Source organism: Pelmatolapia mariae, linkage group LG3_W (assembly GCF_036321145.2).
Source record: "Pelmatolapia mariae isolate MD_Pm_ZW linkage group LG3_W, Pm_UMD_F_2, whole genome shotgun sequence".
Taxonomy (NCBI): Eukaryota; Metazoa; Chordata; class Actinopteri; order Cichliformes; family Cichlidae; genus Pelmatolapia; species Pelmatolapia mariae.
The window spans coordinates 84,982,423-85,003,188 of NC_086229.1; the positions used below are offsets into that span (position 1 = coordinate 84,982,423).

General features: G+C 40.2%; 1 protein-coding gene across 1 annotated transcript in view; it reads right to left on the reverse strand.

Moving 5' to 3' along the window:
- pcxb (pyruvate carboxylase b) overlaps positions 1 to 20,766 on the reverse strand; it is a 293,413-nt gene that overhangs the window by 28,479 nt on the left and 244,168 nt on the right. Inside the window, exons 16-21 of the mRNA XM_063470144.1 lie at positions 16,608 to 16,764; positions 13,083 to 13,323; positions 11,839 to 12,006; positions 10,096 to 10,177; positions 927 to 1,084; positions 198 to 284 (exon numbers count right to left, since the gene is read on the reverse strand). Coding sequence (XP_063326214.1) covers positions 198 to 284; positions 927 to 1,084; positions 10,096 to 10,177; positions 11,839 to 12,006; positions 13,083 to 13,323; positions 16,608 to 16,764 — 893 coding nt within the window. The remainder of the gene's footprint in view (positions 1 to 197; positions 285 to 926; positions 1,085 to 10,095; positions 10,178 to 11,838; positions 12,007 to 13,082; positions 13,324 to 16,607; positions 16,765 to 20,766) is intronic.

Genomic DNA, 20,766 nt, shown 5'->3' on the forward strand with positions numbered 1-20,766 from the left:
CTTTCGAATATAGTCTTATCTGCCAAGTTAAATTAGGACTTTCTGGCATCAGTTACTGCAGCTGGGTGTTGAGGCCACTATCATCACTGACTCCAAATGCATCTTTGTTGTGCTGGTAAACTAAATTAAAGCTGAAACGACACAGCTTGATCATGAAAATAAAGAGCAAGCTGGGACGCTTGGTGTCCATGTCTCACCTTAATAAGGTCTCCAAGTAGTTTGTTGGCCTCTGCGTAGGCCTTCTTCACCTCCTTGAACTTGTTGCCCAGTCCCATACTGTGAGCCTGCAATAGACCAATGAACCGAGTAAGCTTTTCTTTTCATTACATCCAATTTAAGAGAAAAATCAAGGAATGCTGGACAAGCCAGTCCTGCAGCTGAACACTTGGGAAGAATTCTACAGCGACGGTCCTGTGGTTTAAATCACTTTGAAATTATCTCTTAAATTTTTCAGTGTGACTATAACAACACAAACACTGCAGAGTCTTGTTTGTATTTTGGCACAGCATTCGCAAACACTGGAATAAGCAGCTTTTACTCAAGTTTCTGAGCTTTGAACTTTAAGCACAACCGTGTTAACAACAGTGACTGAAACAGATGATATCTTATGTTTTATTGAGATAATAGACACAGAGAACCTGCTTCTCCATTTTAAGTTAACCAGATACAAACCCAGTTACAAAACACTGGGACGCTGTGTAAAATGTAAATGACAACATAATGTAAGGGCTGAAAATCAATACTGGATACGCGTGATCTTTGGGACCTCAGGTGTCAGCGATTTAAAAACAGGCACAGCGTGAACGCAGTTCATCGTACCGGTCGCAAATTTTGGAATTGGATTCGTACAATGCAGTAATCTAATGTTTTTAGCCTCGAAATAATCCACTGACAGGCAAAAGCAAAACGGCAGCATTTAACTGTACCTGGAAGTGAAGGTTGGTGTACTGTCCTCCGGGTATCTCATTCTCATACACGTCGGCATTGCCAGATTTCATGGTGGCAGTGCAATCAAATGGAGCATACAAGCCTCTGGCTACTTCCCAGTATTCACTGTAGTCAAACACCTTCTCCAGAGCGATGCCTGCAAAACAGGACAGTAAACTGACATCAAATCTGTGCTCAGTGCACACAGTTATGAGACTTGGCGTACGGTGAACTGAAAATTACTTTACACTTAAAACAAAAGCAAAGATATTTTGATGTTTGAGGTCTTTTAATATAGAAAATTAAAGCATGTCACTAGAGATAGAAACCCTGAGCAGAAATTTTAGCTTGTAATCTTAGGGGTTACTTACACTCGCCTGCCACTTAACAGGTAAACCTGTTAAACTATATGTTAATGCAAATATCTAACCAGCTGATCACAAGGCAGCACTTAAATGCACGCAGACCAAAGTGTCAGAGTTCAAACGGAGCATCAGAATGGCAACAAGGTGAGTTCAGCGACTTTGAATGTGGTATGGTTGTTGGTGTCAGACTGATGTGAGCATTTCAGAAACTGGAATTTTCTCAAACATCACCTTTTCCTAGGGTTTACACATAATTGTCTGGAAAAAAGCAAATATCCAGCGAGCAGCAGTTCTCTGGGTGAAAATGTTTTGTTGATGGCAGAGGTCAAGAGAAGGGCCAGACTGCTTTGAGCTGATAGGAAGGAAACAGACTCAAATAACAACTTGTTATAACCGAGGTATGCAGAAGGGCATCTCCGAGTGCATAACATGTTGAACCTTGAAGCAGATGGGCTACGGCAACAGAAACTTGTATCAGCTCAGTATAGGAAACAGAGGCTACAATTCTCCACAGACTCGCCAAACTTGGACAACAGAAGATATGAAAAGCAAAGGATGATGTTTTTAAATGTCACAGCCTACCCGAGCATTGTTACTGACCATGTCTACTCTTTTATAGCCACAGTGTGACAGTCTCTTGATGGCTCCTTTTAGCAGGATACGGTGGATTGTCACAATACTCTCAAATAGCCTCCAGAGTCATAGATCTCAGAGCACCTTTAAGATGTGCTGGAACAGAAGATTCCCATCATGGATATATATTGCTGACAAATCTGTGTGATCATGTCCAACTCAGTACTAACACAGCATATGAAGCGGCTGGTGAGATTAAATGCATTCAGCATTAAACAACAATACTGTTGTCTTCATGTAAAGTACCAATCGCCAGATTTAGCTTAAAATCTGGCTTCTTTCAATTGCTGAAAAGAGGGAGATGTGATGTGATACTGTCTATAAATACAGATGAACTGTTAGTGAAGCCATGGGAGCCTGCCATTTATCTGAATTAGTCATATTGACAACATGTGCACTCTGCCAACTAGTCAATTGTGGGCTTATGATGCTGATGCTAATGCAAAAAAAATAAGCAGCATGTTAAACTGAGCAGTGTGCTAAACTGTTGTTAACACACACCAATCAGGTATGTTTGAATACATATTCAGTGACACTACAGTGTGCCAATTCCTACTCTCAGCTGTCTGCATCACATACAGCAGAGCACCATCAAATGGACAACATCGTGTGAAGGGGAGTTGTGCCTGCTTGGTAGGTTTCTATGTAGTCTTAAAAACATGTTAGTGGAAAGTTAATCCCATAATTTTCCCTCCTCTATCAATAACCCAGTATCAGCCTGTAGTTTTTATAATGTACTTTCCACAAACTAGTCTGCAGCAGAAGCAGCACCTCATGCTCATCTCTTCTGGAAGGTGTATTACAGGATAATATCTAGTTTACCTATTGTGTAAATTGTACTCGGAGCCTGTAAGCATGCTGGAAAAGTCACTCTGTATTTTAATCTAGTCTTTGCTACATCAAAGCTGCTTGTTAAATCCCTCTGATATTTTGAGATCTTAAAAAAAATAAAAAATAAAATAAATAAAACAGCATTTGTTGCTGCCACTTAAGGTGTGTTAAAGCAGCTTACCTTGCAACTGCTTTAATACCATGACAGAAATGGCAGTACACTGAGCTTTTGGCTAATGATGACAAAAATCAGCCATATTAACGAGCCAAACTTATTACTTCAATAACAGAGACAAGCTTGTACTTTTTAGATTGAAAGAGAGTACATACTCCAAAGTGTTTGCGTGCCTCGACTGTGATCTTGGCGGGTAAATGGAGCTACTGTGAAATTAATGTGATATTAATGTGCATGTTGTTGCTCCTCAAATTCAACTGTCTGCCAAGTCAGGCAGTAATTGGGTCCATTTTCTTCTCTGTTTGTGAACACTTATTTTTAATCTTTCATTTATGCTTCCATTGTGAAATTATAGTTTGGATTAATACAGTGCGGGGACATGTTCGGCAGCTGAGTCTGATTCAAAGGTCACCGTGGGCGAATCTTTAGCTCCTCCCTAAAATCAGCTGCAGCTGAGCCGCTACACTCAACTTTATGCGTGTGGGGGCTTTTAGCTGATGGACAAAGAGACATTTGCAACTTTAAACCACCTAATTTTAAGTCCACCTATTTAAAACTGTGGATACAACAAAGAGGAATGCCCTGTAACCATGGTAATTCAATCACTTCCTGTGAGTGTGAGATCTGGGTGTGAGAAGAGAGGGGGTCCCTGAGCTCTTAGCTTTTTGGAACCAGAGGTCATAGGTAAGGGCTATGACCCCAAACCATAACCTCCTTTATCATAACTTCTGACATTAATGTAACCACGATGCACATAATTAACATCACGTTTTATTAAATAAGACTCAGTGAGCAAACTAGAGATCTTAAACTCATCAGGCTACTGTCTACTTAGAGCAGGAGGGTTACTTCTTTTTCCTCCATGAAGGTAACATCAGGTGGGCAAACTCAGCCAACACTGATTTAACTGGTTTAGTATTTAGCCAACAGTACAACTCTAATCTCAGCTAACCTAAAGTCTGGTAGGCCTCTCTACACCAAGGAAGTTAATGCATGTGTTAGCCTATCTGCTCTTTTTCCAAGTCATAATTGCAATTATGCTAAATGGCACATTTCTCACTTCTGTCACACTGCAGGGGATTAACAGACTGTGACTGCCAAAGAATGATGTGTGACTACTAAGGCTTTGACCTAATCAACTCATATAGTGATTCAAAATGATTTTTTAAACTGGTTTGAATTAGTTCCTAAACACGGTGTGACACTTGATATCGTTTAAAAATAAACATAAATTATATGTGACTGAGTTATAAGCTGAAATAAGGAGATAATGAAAGGTCAAAACATCTTACAAGCTAACATTTCACAAAACGGGTCTGAGGGAAGCTTAAAGTGTCAGCAAGTGGACAGGTTTACACACGGCGAATCTGAGTCTCAGTGGAATTTGGGGGGATGAAGATAATCTGCAATAAGAGTTGAACAATGACTGTTTTTTGCAAGACATTTAAAGAACTAAGAACATCTTAGTGGCGTCATATTCAACGAGAATGAACAATTCAATATAAGAGAATCTTGTGTGTCATTTCTACAGTTCTTGAAAACATCTTCAACGACTCTGAAGATGTTTTGAAGATGTTCTACACGTCTTTGTCTCACTCTCACAAACAGACACACACCCCTCTCTCTCACCCCGCTGCCACAAACCTGCATTTACTTTACTGAAGAAAATGCTAATTTTCCTATAAAAGTGGTTAATTTGGCATCTGTAACCATTTGCTTGCCTAAAAGGTATGAAAACGCAACCATTTTAAAAGTATGCACATGACTGTGTTATTGTTAGACAGCTTCAGGATAACGAGACCACCCATGGCCCAGTCCTTGATGATTTTAATAAAAGGTGTGATGAGTCCCATCTTTAATTAAACATATCCAAAACAAAACATATGATCAGCGACTTTAGAAAATTTACTCATGCACAAGAGGTCATGTCCATTAAGTGAAAGGCGGTGGAAGGTGTTCAGTCTTATAATCTTGGAATAAGATAAACTGAAGCTGTGTGCAAAAAAAGGACAATGGTCTGCCATATCTGAGGAAACTCATTTCCACATTGACAAAACTATGATGATTTGATTGCTCTTCTGTTGACCCTCTCTCATGGTTTGGATATTTATTTGTAAAGAACAGAAGCTCACAAATTATTAAAAGGTCTACGAGGCCGACTGGCGAGCCACAGCTGAACACAGTATCCCAGTACACCAGACCGTTACAGACCTGAACATTCTAATACTTTCCAGTATGTTAAAAAGATTTCACAATCAGTTTATTGTATCATATCATCTTATGCAGATGTGATTGTTTAGAGATGCATGACACATTATTCAGTCAGTAAGTAACACAATGACTGAATTACACTATGTCCATGGCCTTTCAGTTTCTTTGGTCAACACTGTGGTTTATTCTAAACAGAATTAAACTAATCGTAGAAAAAAAAGATATTTCTTAAAGGATTTAGGGTGTCAAGTCCAACAACAGTGCAAAACCCCTGAAACACGCTTCAACCAGACCAGTGTGATAAAACAATTGATCACGACTGACTTGCTCCCTCTCAACTCTTATATCATATTATTCTTTTGTTATCTTAGCTCCTACTTCGTACTCTCTCCCTTTTACTGTTGAATACTTTAGCCAGCTTGCCTTCTTCCCATAGTAATACCATTTTTCTTCAACTACTTTAAAGCATTTTATTCACACAATTTACTTTATTTGGACTTTGCACTTACCACGTTTAAGTTAATCAAGATTTCTTCATCTAGTTTAATTTTTTGTTTAATGTGGCACCTAAATCTTTTGTGTATTTTGGAATAAGTTACATAGTTATGCCACAAATTTTGAAGCCTGGTGTAGTTCAAGTAAAACAATTCAGAGTCTAAATCAACAGCAGCAGCTGCTTCCTGCTGTGTGCCAACATCATCTGGCTCTGTCCTGCAGAACCTGCTCAGTCGACTCCAGCCAGACTGTCTAAAGGACACCTACAAATTGAAATCTGCAGATGTGCTTCATTCCCAGTAAAAGTCCCAATGATGACTGCCCAACCTGGAGAGAGGTGCTCTAACTCAAGCCAGCCTGCAACTTCAATAGCAAGCAAACAACCAGCTTCAGCTGCCGTATGATCAAATTAATGCCCCTGGTACTCCAAAGACAATTAGGAAAAAATGGTCTGAAAGTCTAAATGACTTTGAATTAGTCTGAAATAATAAACATTCAATCTTAGAAGTTTGATTAACTTTGCAATTAGTTTTATTCAATAGTAAACTGATCACAGCCTAAATGTTTTAAGTTCAAGCGTTCATCTGCTCAGCCCTTGTTCCTTTTGTACACAGATCCTTGTAAATAAATCCGACACACACGCAACCGTATGACGATAAATCTATAATTAGAACACACAAAGAATGATAGGACAAGCTTTTTCCATAATTGAATAATGGGGATTCGTTTGCTTCACTTGTTCCCCCCGTTTAGGCACCCATGGGAACACACATGTCCATAGATCACTCATACAGATGGCTGCTTGGTAGTGACGAACCGCCATCAATATTCAGCTCATTAGCAGCACAAAATCACTAACAGAGGATACAAACAGACAGACGCATACTTCTGCTTTCATTAATCTATACACACATTTTGTAGACTGACACACATATACAGTTGTAACACACACACACACACACACACACACCAGAGGCTGATGAGACGAAGAACGTCAGTGACGATGCAAAGACGGAGACATGACACAATAATGTTGTGGGAGAAAAAACCTAAATACAAGGGTAGATGTAACAGGTTGGATGCATTTAATGCCTCTGCTCACTCGTTTGTCTGGGTTCAGCTGTGAGTGTGTAGGGTTTGACTGTCTACACAGTTAACGTATAACCTCTGAGCAGAGCGTCTGCCATTTGTTACTAAAAATGTTATCAATTAAATCCAAGCATGATGCACAAGAGAAGGCAGTAAATGCAGTGTCAAATAAACATGAGGACCATTTTAATATGTGTCATCATTCAGCTGCATAACTATGTGTGAATATGTATGACTTTTAAAACGCATGGGTATGTACGCATGTCGTGGCTTACTGCATAAAGAGACAGCATGAAGACAAACAAATTAACCACAGAGCCAATGCTTTGCCATTTCTCTGGGAGAAAGAGATACCAAGGGAGATTTTGAGGGAGACGAAGGGAAAGGACAAGCAGAGGGGGAGTTGGAGGCATGGAAAGTGCTGTTAATTGGTTTGTTGCAGACTGAGAAAGAAGGAAGAGGAGGATGACGAGGGAAGACAATGTGAAAGCAGGGGGAGTAATAGGAAAAGGCATAAGAGCAGAGAGAGGGTGGGAGATCGAATAGGCAGCGCACACTACACTGCACTGATTATTGCTTTGAAAGAGAGATGGAAGAAAGCTGGGAGGGAGTAAAGAGAAGCAGTAAACAGACTAGGGTCAGTAAGGTATGGAAGTGTCAGACAGTGCTTTTCTTGATTACAAATGTAGTAAGATGGGCAAACAGAGAGGGAAAAGGAGAGAGGCACAAAATCACGCAGTGATGAAAAGAAGACATGAGCCCAAGATGACAGGTATAAAAGAAGCTGGATGTGAGAGGGAGCTGTATGCATAATGCATTTACCAGGGTCACCCCAGGATACAGGATAGAGCACGAGTGTGCACAAATGTGTGTGAGACAGTCTGCAAATTGAAATTCCATGAATAGCCTGAGAGACTTGAAAAACTCTGGCTCTTGAGTAATGACCTTGTCTTTCTGTTCCCATTTTTTTGGTACTGTATGCTCACAAATTGATATTGTGTCATTAAACCGGACTGCGCCAAAATGACGAGATAATTTCTTTCACTGAAACATTTATGTCGCACTCTACAATGTTTCCTACTCGAGTCCAAGAACCTGTTGCATCCAGCTGTGGGTTAAATGAGTACTGAGTGAGCAGCAATGATGCAAACAGATTTTCCTTCATGGCTCAAGCCACACACGCCTAAATGGCTCTGTTACTCCGTTGCTTTATGAACAAAAATCACTTCCTCTTCTATGAAAGGGTTTTAAATATGAGTGATCATAACATTTTGCTGCAGAAACAATAAGCCAAGCAAACCAGCTCATTCACTTTGAAGGACTCCTTTAGGTACCACCAACACCTGAGGTTTACCATCATTTTCTGAAACCACTGTAGCTGCACTGTAATTACACTTAAGACTTTTTTTAGTCACTCAAAAGTGGAAATTACTTGTGCTTTAACCCAGCCTAATGTGCCCAGTACTACAGAAGTACTGTGATGTGATATCACCACGATATACAAATTATTTTCTGATGTTTCTCTAATGGTTAATCCACCAGAATGTGCAAGCTCTTTAACTGAAATTATTATAATTATTGTTTTCCTTCAGTTTTCAAAATGTGTTACAAATTTTTAAAAGAAAAAATAGAAAAAGCACATTACTACTTCTGATTAAGATGCCAAATGACATTCATTTACTTGCATTTCTCAATAGAAAAATAAGAAAAATGTGTTTTAGTAAATGGCGCCGACTCGAGTTTGGGTGTAAAAATGTGAACCAAGCCTGTTAATGGCCTAATAAATAATATGTTTTTAAGTTTTAAACTATTTTTCTATATTTGTGTTTTCATGCTTTTATGATATGGTCTAATACATTTTCTAAACTAACAGTTTAAGGAGGAAGTTCTCATGTACGGGTTAATTATTTTAAATGTTAAGCACTGATGTTTAATCCAAAGAAAAAGGAAACCATGTAAAACAAACAAAGGCTTGCTAGATTCTGCATCAGTTTAACAAACAGTGATTTTATTCGCGACAGGAACTGCAGAACCCTCTTCAGACCATGTCTGAGAATACACCAATAAATATGCAAAGCAGGGATGCAGATGTGTGTATCACCACAGACTGAGTAGTCTGTGCTTGAGGATAACTGCACTGGGGCTACATAAGAGTCTACGCCAAGCGATCAATGATAAAACTAAGGACAATCACAACACGGCAGAAAACAGGCGATAGAAAAATACTGTGTCACAGAATATCAGGGCGCCTGCGCTAGTCTATTTAAAACTTAATCGGCAATAATTTACCCTACAGTGCCAAACTTCTTACGTTAAGGACATACTGCGCTGCAGGAGCTGACAGTGCATTAAATGTGCGGTATGAATATCATGTAAACAAAATTGGCTGGGCATTTTAAGGTTTTGAGTAATGGAAATGAGCTATCACATCTGGTTAGCTGAGCTGAGTCAGTATTCCCAACAGCATTACTCTACATAACTGAGCAGCAAACTCCACATCACTTTTAATTCCTTTAACTCGATTCATTTCCCTTCAATTTTTAAACAGAAGTTTTACGACTGAGTGCGTTAACACATCTTCCTTTCTGCTGCCCTCGCTGTGGGAGGTCACCGAGCCCAGTCGCTGATCAGAGGTGTGGGAGAATATAACATAATGCACAATACAAAGGCCAACAACAAGATATCTGACAGAGGCTGGTACGATGCTGTTTGGGAAAGCAAATCAGTCACTAAGTGTGACATTAAGGCATTTTCAGAGAACCTTAAACCCTTAAAATGCTCCAAGGATGCTCCTGATGTGCTTGTGCTGCACATCAGGTTTCAATTTTTAGCAAACTTATGAAATACGACCACCTTAATAATGGCTACTGCTGATATTGTTTATATAACCATGCAGGGCTGTGGACATCAAAAACAAACAAAAAAACAAAACAAAAAAAATCTGCCTGTACTTATCTTTAGCTCACAAGTGAACCATTTATCTTATGGATCAGAGGAGTTTTTTATTGACCATAGTGGTTTCCTTCTTTTTGCCGTCTCCTTTTCTTTACATCGCCCTCTAACAATCGACTGTGTACATTATCACTGGGCAGAACACACAGGTCTGCCTGACTTTGACTCATGCATTGATTTGTTGATCAATGCCTTTCCTCCTCTGAAGCAGGACACTCAAAAATGTATTCTGAGCTTGATCTCATTAACAACTCCAAGCTGCAATACAAGCTGCAGGTGTATTTTTAAACATTTAGTTACTCATCGTAATACTTACTAGTGCTCCTTTGGCCAAAAGTAATTGTAATTCTTTATATGACTTTATTTTTTAAACAACTGACCTGTGGGTGCAGAGAGGCTAATGAGTGTGTGACATACCAGTGTCAAGCTTGGTCCCCTTGGCGCAGGCAACCATGGCTCCCATGCTGGGCTGGGAGGTCATCCCAGCCATGGAGTCAACCTAGAGAGAAACAATCAATATGAATACTGTTTGCCTGAAAACCTAATTCATGACCTTTGTAGATTGCCTGTACATGTAGTCCTTCCCAAAGTCTTCAGCTAATTGCACTGACCAGGCAGCGTTATGGCCACCTGACCAATACTGTATTGACCCCAGTTCTGCTGCCAAAACAGCCCTGAGCTGTTGAGGCACAGACTCCACTGGACCTCTGAAGGTGTACTGTGGTATCTGACACTAAGATGTTAGCAACAGATCCTTTAGGTCATGTAAGCTGTGAGGTGAAGCCTCTGTGGATTGGACTTGTTTGTCCAGCACCTCCTATGCTCGACTGGACTCAGATCTTGAGAATTTGGAGGCCAAGTCAACGCCTCAAACTCTTTGTTGTACTCCTCAAACTGTTGCTGAACCATTTTTTGCTTTGCAGCAGTGCATATTATCCTCCTGAAGGAGGCCACAGCCATCAGGGTGTACATGTCTACAACAACGCTTAGCTAGGTTGCATGTATCAAAGTAAGATCCATAATGAATGGCAGGGCCAAAGGTTTTCCATGTGAATATTGCCTGAAGCATCACACTGCCAGCTTGCCTTCTTCCCATAGTGTATCCTGGTGTCAGGTGTTCCCCAGGTACGTGACACAAGCACCAGGTCCATCCATGTGATGCAAAAGAAAACGCGAGTCATTAAACCAAACTGTTTCATTGCTCCATGGTTCAGTTCTGATGCTCCTGTGCTCATTGTTGGCGAACAAACTATGATGCTCTGTGTATTCTACATATCTATCAGAACCAGCATTAACTTTTTCAGCACTTTGAGCTCATCTGTTGGATCGAACCACATGGGCCAATCCCCACATGCATCACTAAGCCTTGACCGCCCGTCACCACAGTTGCTTCCTTTCTGATAGATACTAACAACTGCAGACCGGGACCATCCCACAAGAGCTGCAGTTTTGGAGATGCTCTGACCCAGTCTAGCCATCACACTTCAGTCCTTGTCAAACTCAATCAAATCCTTAGGCTTGTCCATTTTTCCTGCTTCTAACATCAACTTTGAGGACAAAATGTTCACTTGTTCTCTAATATATTCCATCCACCTACAGGGGCCATAATGAAGAGATAATCAGATTTATTCACTTCCCCTATCAGTGGTCAAAACGTTATGCCTGATGAAAGCACAAAGAAAAAGTAATTTTAGCACATTTTATTGCAATTGACAGATAAACCAATGAATACAAATGCTGAGTGGGTGTTTAACCGATCCATGGTGGACAATCAGTTGTTGCATACGGTGTTACAAGGAACTGAACAGCACAAACAGCAAATAGTAGCCAATTGTTATAATGAATCTGCCCATGCTGGCAGCATGCGTCAGTGATCGCAGTAAGGGAAATGATCCTGGCTTCAGCAACAGTTCCATCTTAATTTCAGTGACATTTCACAATGCAAACTGCAGGAACTGGTAGAAAATTAATGTTTGTTCATGTTGTGAGGATAACTGGCGTGTAGACTGAAATAATTATTTTCTCATTATTTGTAGAATAGCAGTTAGCACTCGCCATATGGCAAGCATCCTATAATGACCCTGATATCAATTTTAAATCAAAGTTATGGAGAAGTCCCACTTTATTAAGTCTCATAGAAGAAACATGTTAAATACGTACCGCCACATCAACTACATCAGCACCAGCTTCAGCGCAGGCCAGCATGGCAGCAACACCAGCTCCAGCTGTGTCGTGCGTGTGCACATGGATGGGTACGTCTGGGAAGCGGTCCCTCAGAGCGCTGATCAGAAGTTTACTGGCTTCTGGCTTCAGCAGGCCGGCCATATCCTGGTGGGAGATGGAGGAGAGAAAGGTTACAGGTCTGAGGAATACATGCAATGCACTCATTAGCACAACAAAACGAAGAGTCACATTTTCTACATTCATTATGAAGTGTGAATTATAACTGATATTAATACAAATTGCAGGCAGAGCTTAGATGTCTAGTTGTGCTCCCTTTGATGATCATTGCACTCCAAGAAATTATTCTACATGCCTGTTTCCTCCTTTAAAAGTTAACCTCATTAGCTCTGCCAGCCTTTTATGAGATTGTCACAGCTGCGTGTGATGGTGCACACTGCGGCAGAGTGCGAGTTTATCATTTCACGTCTCAAAATATTCGGTCATGCCTGAATAAAGAAATTAATTCATTGTGAGCATTATCAGTCTATTCATTTAGATAAGAAGCTCAAATATACAAGTTAATTTAATTGAAGCAAGCTGAAAACCTTCAGCTGCGTTCAACAGTTCACTTGTGAGAGACGGCTGTAACTCAAAGTGTCACTTTAAATCCATGTGCGAGGTGTGTACGCTGTGGACACTGGTTATTGATGGCTGGATATTAAACATTTCATTAATTTCCATACTAATGGCACCAAATGTAACAGTATCAGAAAAAGATCAGTACTGTAGATGCAGCGCAGAATATTACAGTTTGCTGACATGATGAAATATTGGTCAGTTTTCAAGTTCTCGAATTAGTCAAGCCAAAGGAGCTTTACCATCAACACAAAAGATATTTGCATTCAAGTGCTAGTTGCACTGTACACAACCCATGTTATACAGCTAGACAAGGTTTAGTTTGTAGTTTAAGCTCCAATCATGATGTACATAATTTACACATGCAACTGCTGGTGTAAGAAGAGAGCGTGTGTGCATCTGAAGATGAAAGCCTTCATAAAAGCTCTCCACCTGATACTATTTATGTTATTTATGTCTGGAAGCAAACTGGCAAGGATTTCCACACAGGAGCAAAGCAAGTGCCAAAAACTTTAGATTTTCAGAGGGAAGGAAAAGATGGCCTGTGCGGCTGCCAAAGTTGAGTAGCAGTAAACCGCTCCCAGATCCTTTTTTTATTTACTTACCTTGATAGATAGGATGTGAGTTCCAGCTTTGACAAGCTCATCTGCCAGTTTGACATAGTATTCCAGAGAGTACTTCTGCCTCATTGGGTCAGACACGTCACCTGTGTAGGAGATGGCAGCTTCAACTACGCCACCTGCTGCTCCAGCAGCCTCCATACCCAGCACCATGTTAGGCAGGTAGTTCAGAGAATCGAACACACGGAAGATGTCCATGCCGTTCTCCTTGGCCACCTCGCAGAACCTTAGGGTTGGAGTGGGAGAGGCGATCATGTTAGTCGACCCACACACACGGTAGTGTTTTTAAATGTTAATTGTAATCAGGTCATGGATGCTGTCAGGACTTCCTGTACACTGTGAGATTATCACACAGTCTCACTCACACATACATAACGAGTTCGTCTTCATGCGCAGTGTACTCCAGATAATGGTGCACATCCGGGTAGGGATAAGCTGTTTATATCCGTCTCCATATCGGCACTCATAAATATTGCTGTACCTGAGTAAATACAATATTCCCACTATTTTCATGAAAAGTACGCTTACACAGCCCGCAGGAGCTCACAATGACTGGAGAGAAATGTATACCCGCCTCATTATCCGAGCTGCTAGTGGTAAATCCCTCCTATTATTGCCTTGGCCTCGGTATCTTAATCAGGTTTTTCATAAATGGGGTGAGTACGTACTGTAGCTGTGCTACTGTGAATGCAGTATTTACACAGACTGAGAGCTTTTATTTTGGCAAATAAACAGATACGCATTGTGTGTTCATTTGTGCCACAAGAGGATTAGCTGTCAAACGTCTGTGTCCAGTCTTTATTTAGAAATACAGTACAATGTATACAAGCGCTGTCTAGTCTATGCTATCTGGCACCAAATGGAAAAACACTGCATTGCCCTAGATATCCAACTCAGAGCTGAAGTGATCATCATTCGTGCAATGCACGAGGATAAGTTTTGTTGTTAAGAAGTTCATAAAGTCCTAATCTAGTTAGCAATCATATGACCCCTTCATTTCTTTAGGCGCAAACATTTTCACATCCCTTTCCCTCCACTGTGACCCTGTAAAATAATTTAAATCAATTAAATAGAACGGAATTACTCTTTGATTTGATTTAGTTAATGAAGACGCTTAGGTCACTTGGCTGTTAGCCGCTGCACTGAAAACATTGCGGGTGAGGGAGTGAGCGTGTAAGCGGGATGGAAAGGGAGCTGGGCAAACAGATCAAAGTCATTAATCACAATGATGTGCAAATTTTCGATGGCACTCTCCCTATGGGACGCAGACTGAAGAGGGAGACGAGGACCAGGAGGAACAGAAAGAAAGGGGGAGTTAAAAGGAGGGTAAGAAGTGTATTATGCAGGGAGACGAATGGAAGCATAAAAATGGGAGTTATGAGTGGGGATAAATGATTGGTGTATGGATAGGAGGGGTAGAGTAGACACGTAAGGATAGGGTAGTTGTGTGATCCAATCTCTAATATTTGTGTATGCACTGCAGGTGTGTAAGCTTGTATATATATTACTCATGCACATCAACGAGGTAAGCTTGTCAATCCATCTGGAAAAGAACTGCAGGCGTGTCGGTACATGTGTGGAGGTAGTGAAATATTCATGGCCCCAAGTGCATTACTAATATACAGCTGTATCAATGATGTGTACCTTGGTAAGCATGCCGAGAGACAACAGGAACACATCAACCAACTGACCTGATTAAATGTGAGTAAATTGTGTGGTTTGTGGCTAGCCACCGTACGGTGCATCTAATTAGATATATCGAGAGGGGAAGCAACCGTGCTGGAAGGCTAGGTTGGACATGTCCAGCTTTTATTTTGTAGGCGCACTACAGATGGGTAGATGCTATAACATAATTATTACAAACACAAGTAGCTATAAAACATCCCTAATGTCATTAACTTGAGCTTCAAGAAGCTAACTGCTGAAAAGGTTGGAAAACAGCATGAAATATGAAGCTCGTTTCATAAAGCTGTCAAAAAGAGTGTCATCGTATGTTGATTAATTTTTATCGATATGGGAAATCTAAATTATATATGACACTTAGGCAACAGTTCTTAAAAATTTAAAAAGCCAATGTGGTGTAATAGTGCTGTGCAAATTTTATATGAGCATTGGGGAGAATATTCACTTTTCAGAGGTGGAAAGATTCATTTAAGTTTCCTTCACTTTCAAAAGGCTGTGCAAGTGTACAAAACAATGTACAAAGATGATTCTGTAACAAAATAATGTAATCAAAACTCAAAAGGTTTATAGAAAACACATTTTGTTATTTTGAAATCATTTCTCTTTTTTATGCATAAAACAATTCCAAACTACATCATGAGCAGAAAAGAATGAAAAATGTGTGAATATGATTAAAATGTCTACCTCCAAAGAAGCAGACACCTTTCTAAAATGTTCTTTAATAATAGTTCTCCAGCCTTTTTGAAGGTCTTTGAAAGTTTGTCGTTGGACAGTGTTTTGCTTTTTTCACTTATTTTCAGTTCAGTTTTCGGACCGTACCATTTCACAGGAACTTTAGGGAGGAACCGGTGTTGTGTCCGCACATAAGAGAAAACTTGACAAAGAACTTGCATTATGGCACACCTTGCCTTAAAAATTTTGATGAAACTGGATAAGCAGACAGCATAAGAATAAGTCGCCTAAAAGATAGTCTACAGCAACTGAACATGTGAGAGTCATGTCCTGAAGAACTGGGGGAAAGAATCCAGCAAAGACCTGACAGGACCCGAGACATGCATCTGGCCCTTCAGTTTGTCAAATGACTTTTTGATGAAGCCTCAACAGAAATGGTCTTAAAGGAAGGGCAGCTGTCAAGAAAAGGCTGACGTATGCCAAATTATATAAGAACTGGACTGAACAATCAGTGAGAACAGGTCTGATGGAGGGTTTAATCCAAATTTGAAGTCTGGAGTAGAAATGCTTTCTGCTGTACTTTTTGCTTAGAAATAAACACCTCTGCGTGATATTATTCAAGAACAACAATACATTTCATTTTCAATAATTTAACAAAAAAAATTTAATTTTACCCCCCAAAAAGCGCATGCATGAACCTGACAGTTAGCGACGTTGTTCCCATAGAAACGACATCAGAGAACATTTCTGAAATAATGTCACAATGACAGACAAAGCAGAAGGAGCAGCAGCTGGCTTTAAGAAAATCTGATTAAATTCACGTTTTTCAACAAATCAATAAAAACTGTTTTCAACACAGCTAAAAGAAACAAAAACAAAAAAAGCCAGATGGGGAAAACGATAAAGCCGCTCCAGTGTTATGAAGTGTCAGCGGAGCTGTCCAAAGCTGGATGGCCGAATACTGACTTTACTCTGAATACTGAAAACTACACCAGTGGTTTGTAATAGTCATTAGATCTCTTTGACAATGCAACTTAAACTGGACATGCGTGCATGTCGGGGCATTCATCACTGGATTAATGGACATATATGAATTCAAAATACACATATTCATAGTAAACCTGACTGATTTGAAAATGTGCGCGTGTCACTCACTTAAAGACCGCGTTGTCAGGGTAGTTTGTGTAGCCCACGGCGTTGGCTCCTCTCAGCAGCATCTGAAACGGGACATTTGGGATCAAAGCTCTCAGCTCCTGCAGCCTCTTCCAGGGACACTCCGATAGAAATCGCATGGCCACGTCAAAGGTAGCACCTACAGACACACACAGGTTACACTCTACGTCAGCTCTCATCTCCAGTCTCATCTTTCACGCCGACTTTGATCTCAAAATCAAAAAAATAATAATATTTCAAACTTCTCCCATTACCCACAAACACATGCAGATTTGAAACACAGTAACGGCTGCTCAGATGAAATATCCGATGATAGCTTCACATACTGTTCATTCAAACGTATTCATTTTTTTTGAAGTCACTTTAAAAATCTAAGAAATGTTGCAGTGGTAGACGCAAAAAGAAGAGATAGCAATCCTCTCATTTCCCTTTCTGGGGGAGTAGATTAGCGATTCTCATACCCGTTTATCATATCAGCCAGAAATATTGAAGCCTCCAGTGATATTCTGCTGATCCAACACTGTCATCATTAAATTTCATTTTCTGAGCACTCATATGTTTAGACACGGAGAGAATACCAAGTACAAGTGCTTGTTCCTTACTCTGAGATGTAAGGATTGCCAAGGAAAAACCCTCCTCTTCATAATTTTTAAAGAGATTTGGGATGGGGGGATTTTAACTAATGTCAGCATCTCTTAAACCAATAGCTTGGAGCGGAAATGACTTCAAGCAATCCTGTCTGATGTTAAACATATTAGTATGAATGTTTCATTGCACGTGAGATAGCAAAACATGATGCTGGGTGCGCAATTCATCTGGGACGGCAGAATGTACTCTGATAATTTGATAACACAAATGAAGACTGACAGCTGGTCTCACACGCAGAATGTTAGGCAGGAAAATGTTGCAGCCTGCCTGTTTTGGGTTGTTTTTTGGAAAGAGAGGCAGCTTTCACTCAGAGTTGAATGTGTGCCCAAAAAAATAAAATAATAATAATCAAAGATAGAAAAAAGCCCTCTATCAAAATTCTTGTAGTACTACAGTACCTTGAATTAAAGCTGAAAGTCTGCACTTCAATCACTTCTTCATTGTCTGATTTAAAATCCACTGTGGTGGCATACAGAGAAAAAAAAGTACCATTGTTCAAATACCAATAGATCCAACTATACATAAGGATGATTAATATCTATGTGAATTACTGAGTTACATAAACCAATGTCAGCATTTATCGTTTTTGCCTGTGTGTGCAATACGGCCTTGATGTAACATTCATTCATTTTTGTGTCCTCTGAGATCCCACTTTGTTACTGTAGTTTGGTCGAGCCACCTTTGTGCAGTCAAGTCTCTCCTGCTTGTACGGACAAACTGCTTGCATCCCCGAAAACCTGCGAGACGCCTGATTACACAACTGCTTGTGTAATGAACAAGATCCAAATAGCAGCATGATGGCATAGAGCAATTAAGAATCTACTTTTTTTTGTCCCCATCTGATAAATTTCCCAAGTGTAAAATAGTTGAGGAAACCATATAGACGCATTATGTGACCCAGTTCATTTTACTGCATCTTTGCTGGTGTGGGGAGGAACGCTATATCAGGAAAGGACTTAATCCTCAAAGGGCTTTCACAGGCTTAATCTCTTCAATGATTCATTCTGCCTCTAAGCAGCTGAAACATGTGAAAGCAATATTCCCCATCTAAGACCACTGTGTTAAAAAAACAAAACAAAAACATTCCTACATAGGGACATTAAGTAAGGGTAAGAGAATTCAATATTCACACGATCATCTCTCTTTAGCATAGATGAGTAATATTTTCCACCTCTGATCTCTCTGTAACAAAAGTGCACTGTACAGGGACGCCTTCTTAAGGGAGGCATGGTCGTCATTTCTCCAGTGGTTATTAAGTGATTTACGAGGAACTGTTTAGAGGTACTTTTACAAGCGGCCGCTGTGGGACAGTGGGTGGTAGAGCCAACCTTTTAACTGCACGTAGTCCAATTTGTTTTCCACCCTAAATCAATATGAGGTGAGGAAACAAGGCTGGCAACTAGTCAGTCTGGGAACTTTGGATTTTAAAAACAGTGAGGATGAAAAAGGTGCAGTATATTTTATCTGAAGAGAAATTCACTCATCTTGGCACGCACTACTTGGCCTGTGAGTGACTTGCTTCTATAAAGTCTTATGTGACCACAGAGATCTTTTCAGTCAGGACCACTTTAGCTAAAACAGGATTGTTATTGCCATCTGTAGTCATTTGTATTTTGTTGTACTGCTGTGTCCTGGGAAGTCTCCGCCCTTTCATGAACGGGTGGGTAGAGTATACTATCCTGAAAGCTTTCACCTAGCTGCCGCCTTACTGCTGCTTTCCTCTCGCACATATATAGGATGGCATCGCCGCCCCAAATCAGAAAAAGGCTTCAATGGCAACAGATGAGACGGACTACGAAAAAGGAGCGCTGTGGTCAAAGATGGTTGTAAAGTCGTCGCTTAATTCCCAGTAAAATATCACTGGAATTTTAGGTTTGTTTTGAGGTTTCACATTTTTAGAGGCATTCAAACGAAAAGCTGTGGGCAAAAAAATAAATAAATAAATAATAAAGATCCTGATGTTGGGTTTGAAACCAACACTGACCACTCGAGCAAAAGCACCAAACTGAACATCTTGGTGTCAAAATATTTGGTGGCAGATTCTTCATTGCGCTCTAAACGCTGTGTCGTTACTGCAAGACTGGCTTAATCAACATTAAATTATTAATATGGAGAAGATGACACTCGGTGAAGTTACAGGAAGCTTTCAGGGGAGCGTCTCTTTTTAGAATGAAATCTGCCTTTAAGTGTTTAAATAATTATGAGAAAGTACCGTGCAGTTTTCTCTGACTCATAATCATATCACGCAGGAAGCACTAAGGCCTCAAGAGGATCCACTAGCAGATTACCTTTCTCTTCCAATTCACATGATTGCCAAAAGTTTTCTTAACAGAGAGAAATCAATCTTACGCTCCTCAGCTCATAATATCAGCCTATTGACAGAATATCAGTAGTTGTGTAAACTTTCCCAGCCCACATTCAACCTCCGACTTCAGTGATCTGCTCTTACAGTTGTAAAAATGGGAGACGGGTAAGAATACATTCAATTTCTCCAACTTCCTTATAGACGACAAAAAACTGTTTAAACTTTGCGAGCTTTGAATGACGAGAGATGTCAGAAGCCGACTCCCACTGCTAGTCAAACAAGAGGAGACAAAGTCAGACGTATTCGCTGTTCTCTTAGGAAAAAACTGGTTCACATACCAGATTAATCTACAGTTTTAACTGTGTATTTACTCTGGAACCGAGTCCGATACGAGTCTTCTTCACTCACGGTGTGTTTATACACCATATTTAATCACTAGTTATTATTCATCTCTGACTTTGTGTGTGTTGCGTGTCCTGTCTTTTTCCCCTCACCCCCAACCTGTTGTGGCAGATGGTTACCGCTCCCTGAGCGTGGTTCTGTTTGAGGTTTCTTCCTGTTAAAAGGGAGTTTTTCCTTCCCACTCTCGCCAAAGCACCTCCTCAAAGGGGGTCATCTGATTGTTGGGGTTTTCTCCGTTTTACTCGGTATTACTGTAGGGGCTTTACCTTATAATAGAGCCAACTGTTGTGATTTGGTGCTGTGTGCATTTTTAACTGATTTATTCTAAATTTATGAGAATGCATTAATTTATGGAAGACATAATTACACACTCTACCTTTAAGAATGACTACATTCTAAATAAACCAATGTGTAAAACGGAAATCCCATCTTTATATGATCTTACTATATTGTTTGAATTGCCACTGCTGTAGCCAGGCCTTTTTTAAATGTACATCACACTATTCAACCTATACAAAGGCTTTCCACTCTTCAGCTTGCTTTAAAACAGTCCAATGGGTCAATGTTTTAGACTTTTAAAGCCCACAATAACTGTCTGCTTAGAAAAGGATGTTCTCTTCGTGTCACTGATGTTTGACCATAAAAATGGCCTCAAAGCATGCTGTGTCTTTTCTCTTCTCAACTGTTTGACATCGTCCTCATTTCTGGAACACGAAACGTTCTGTGCAGACATGTCCAAGCCATTTCTAAAAAAAGGATTTACCAGAGCCTCTGAAAGGCTAGACA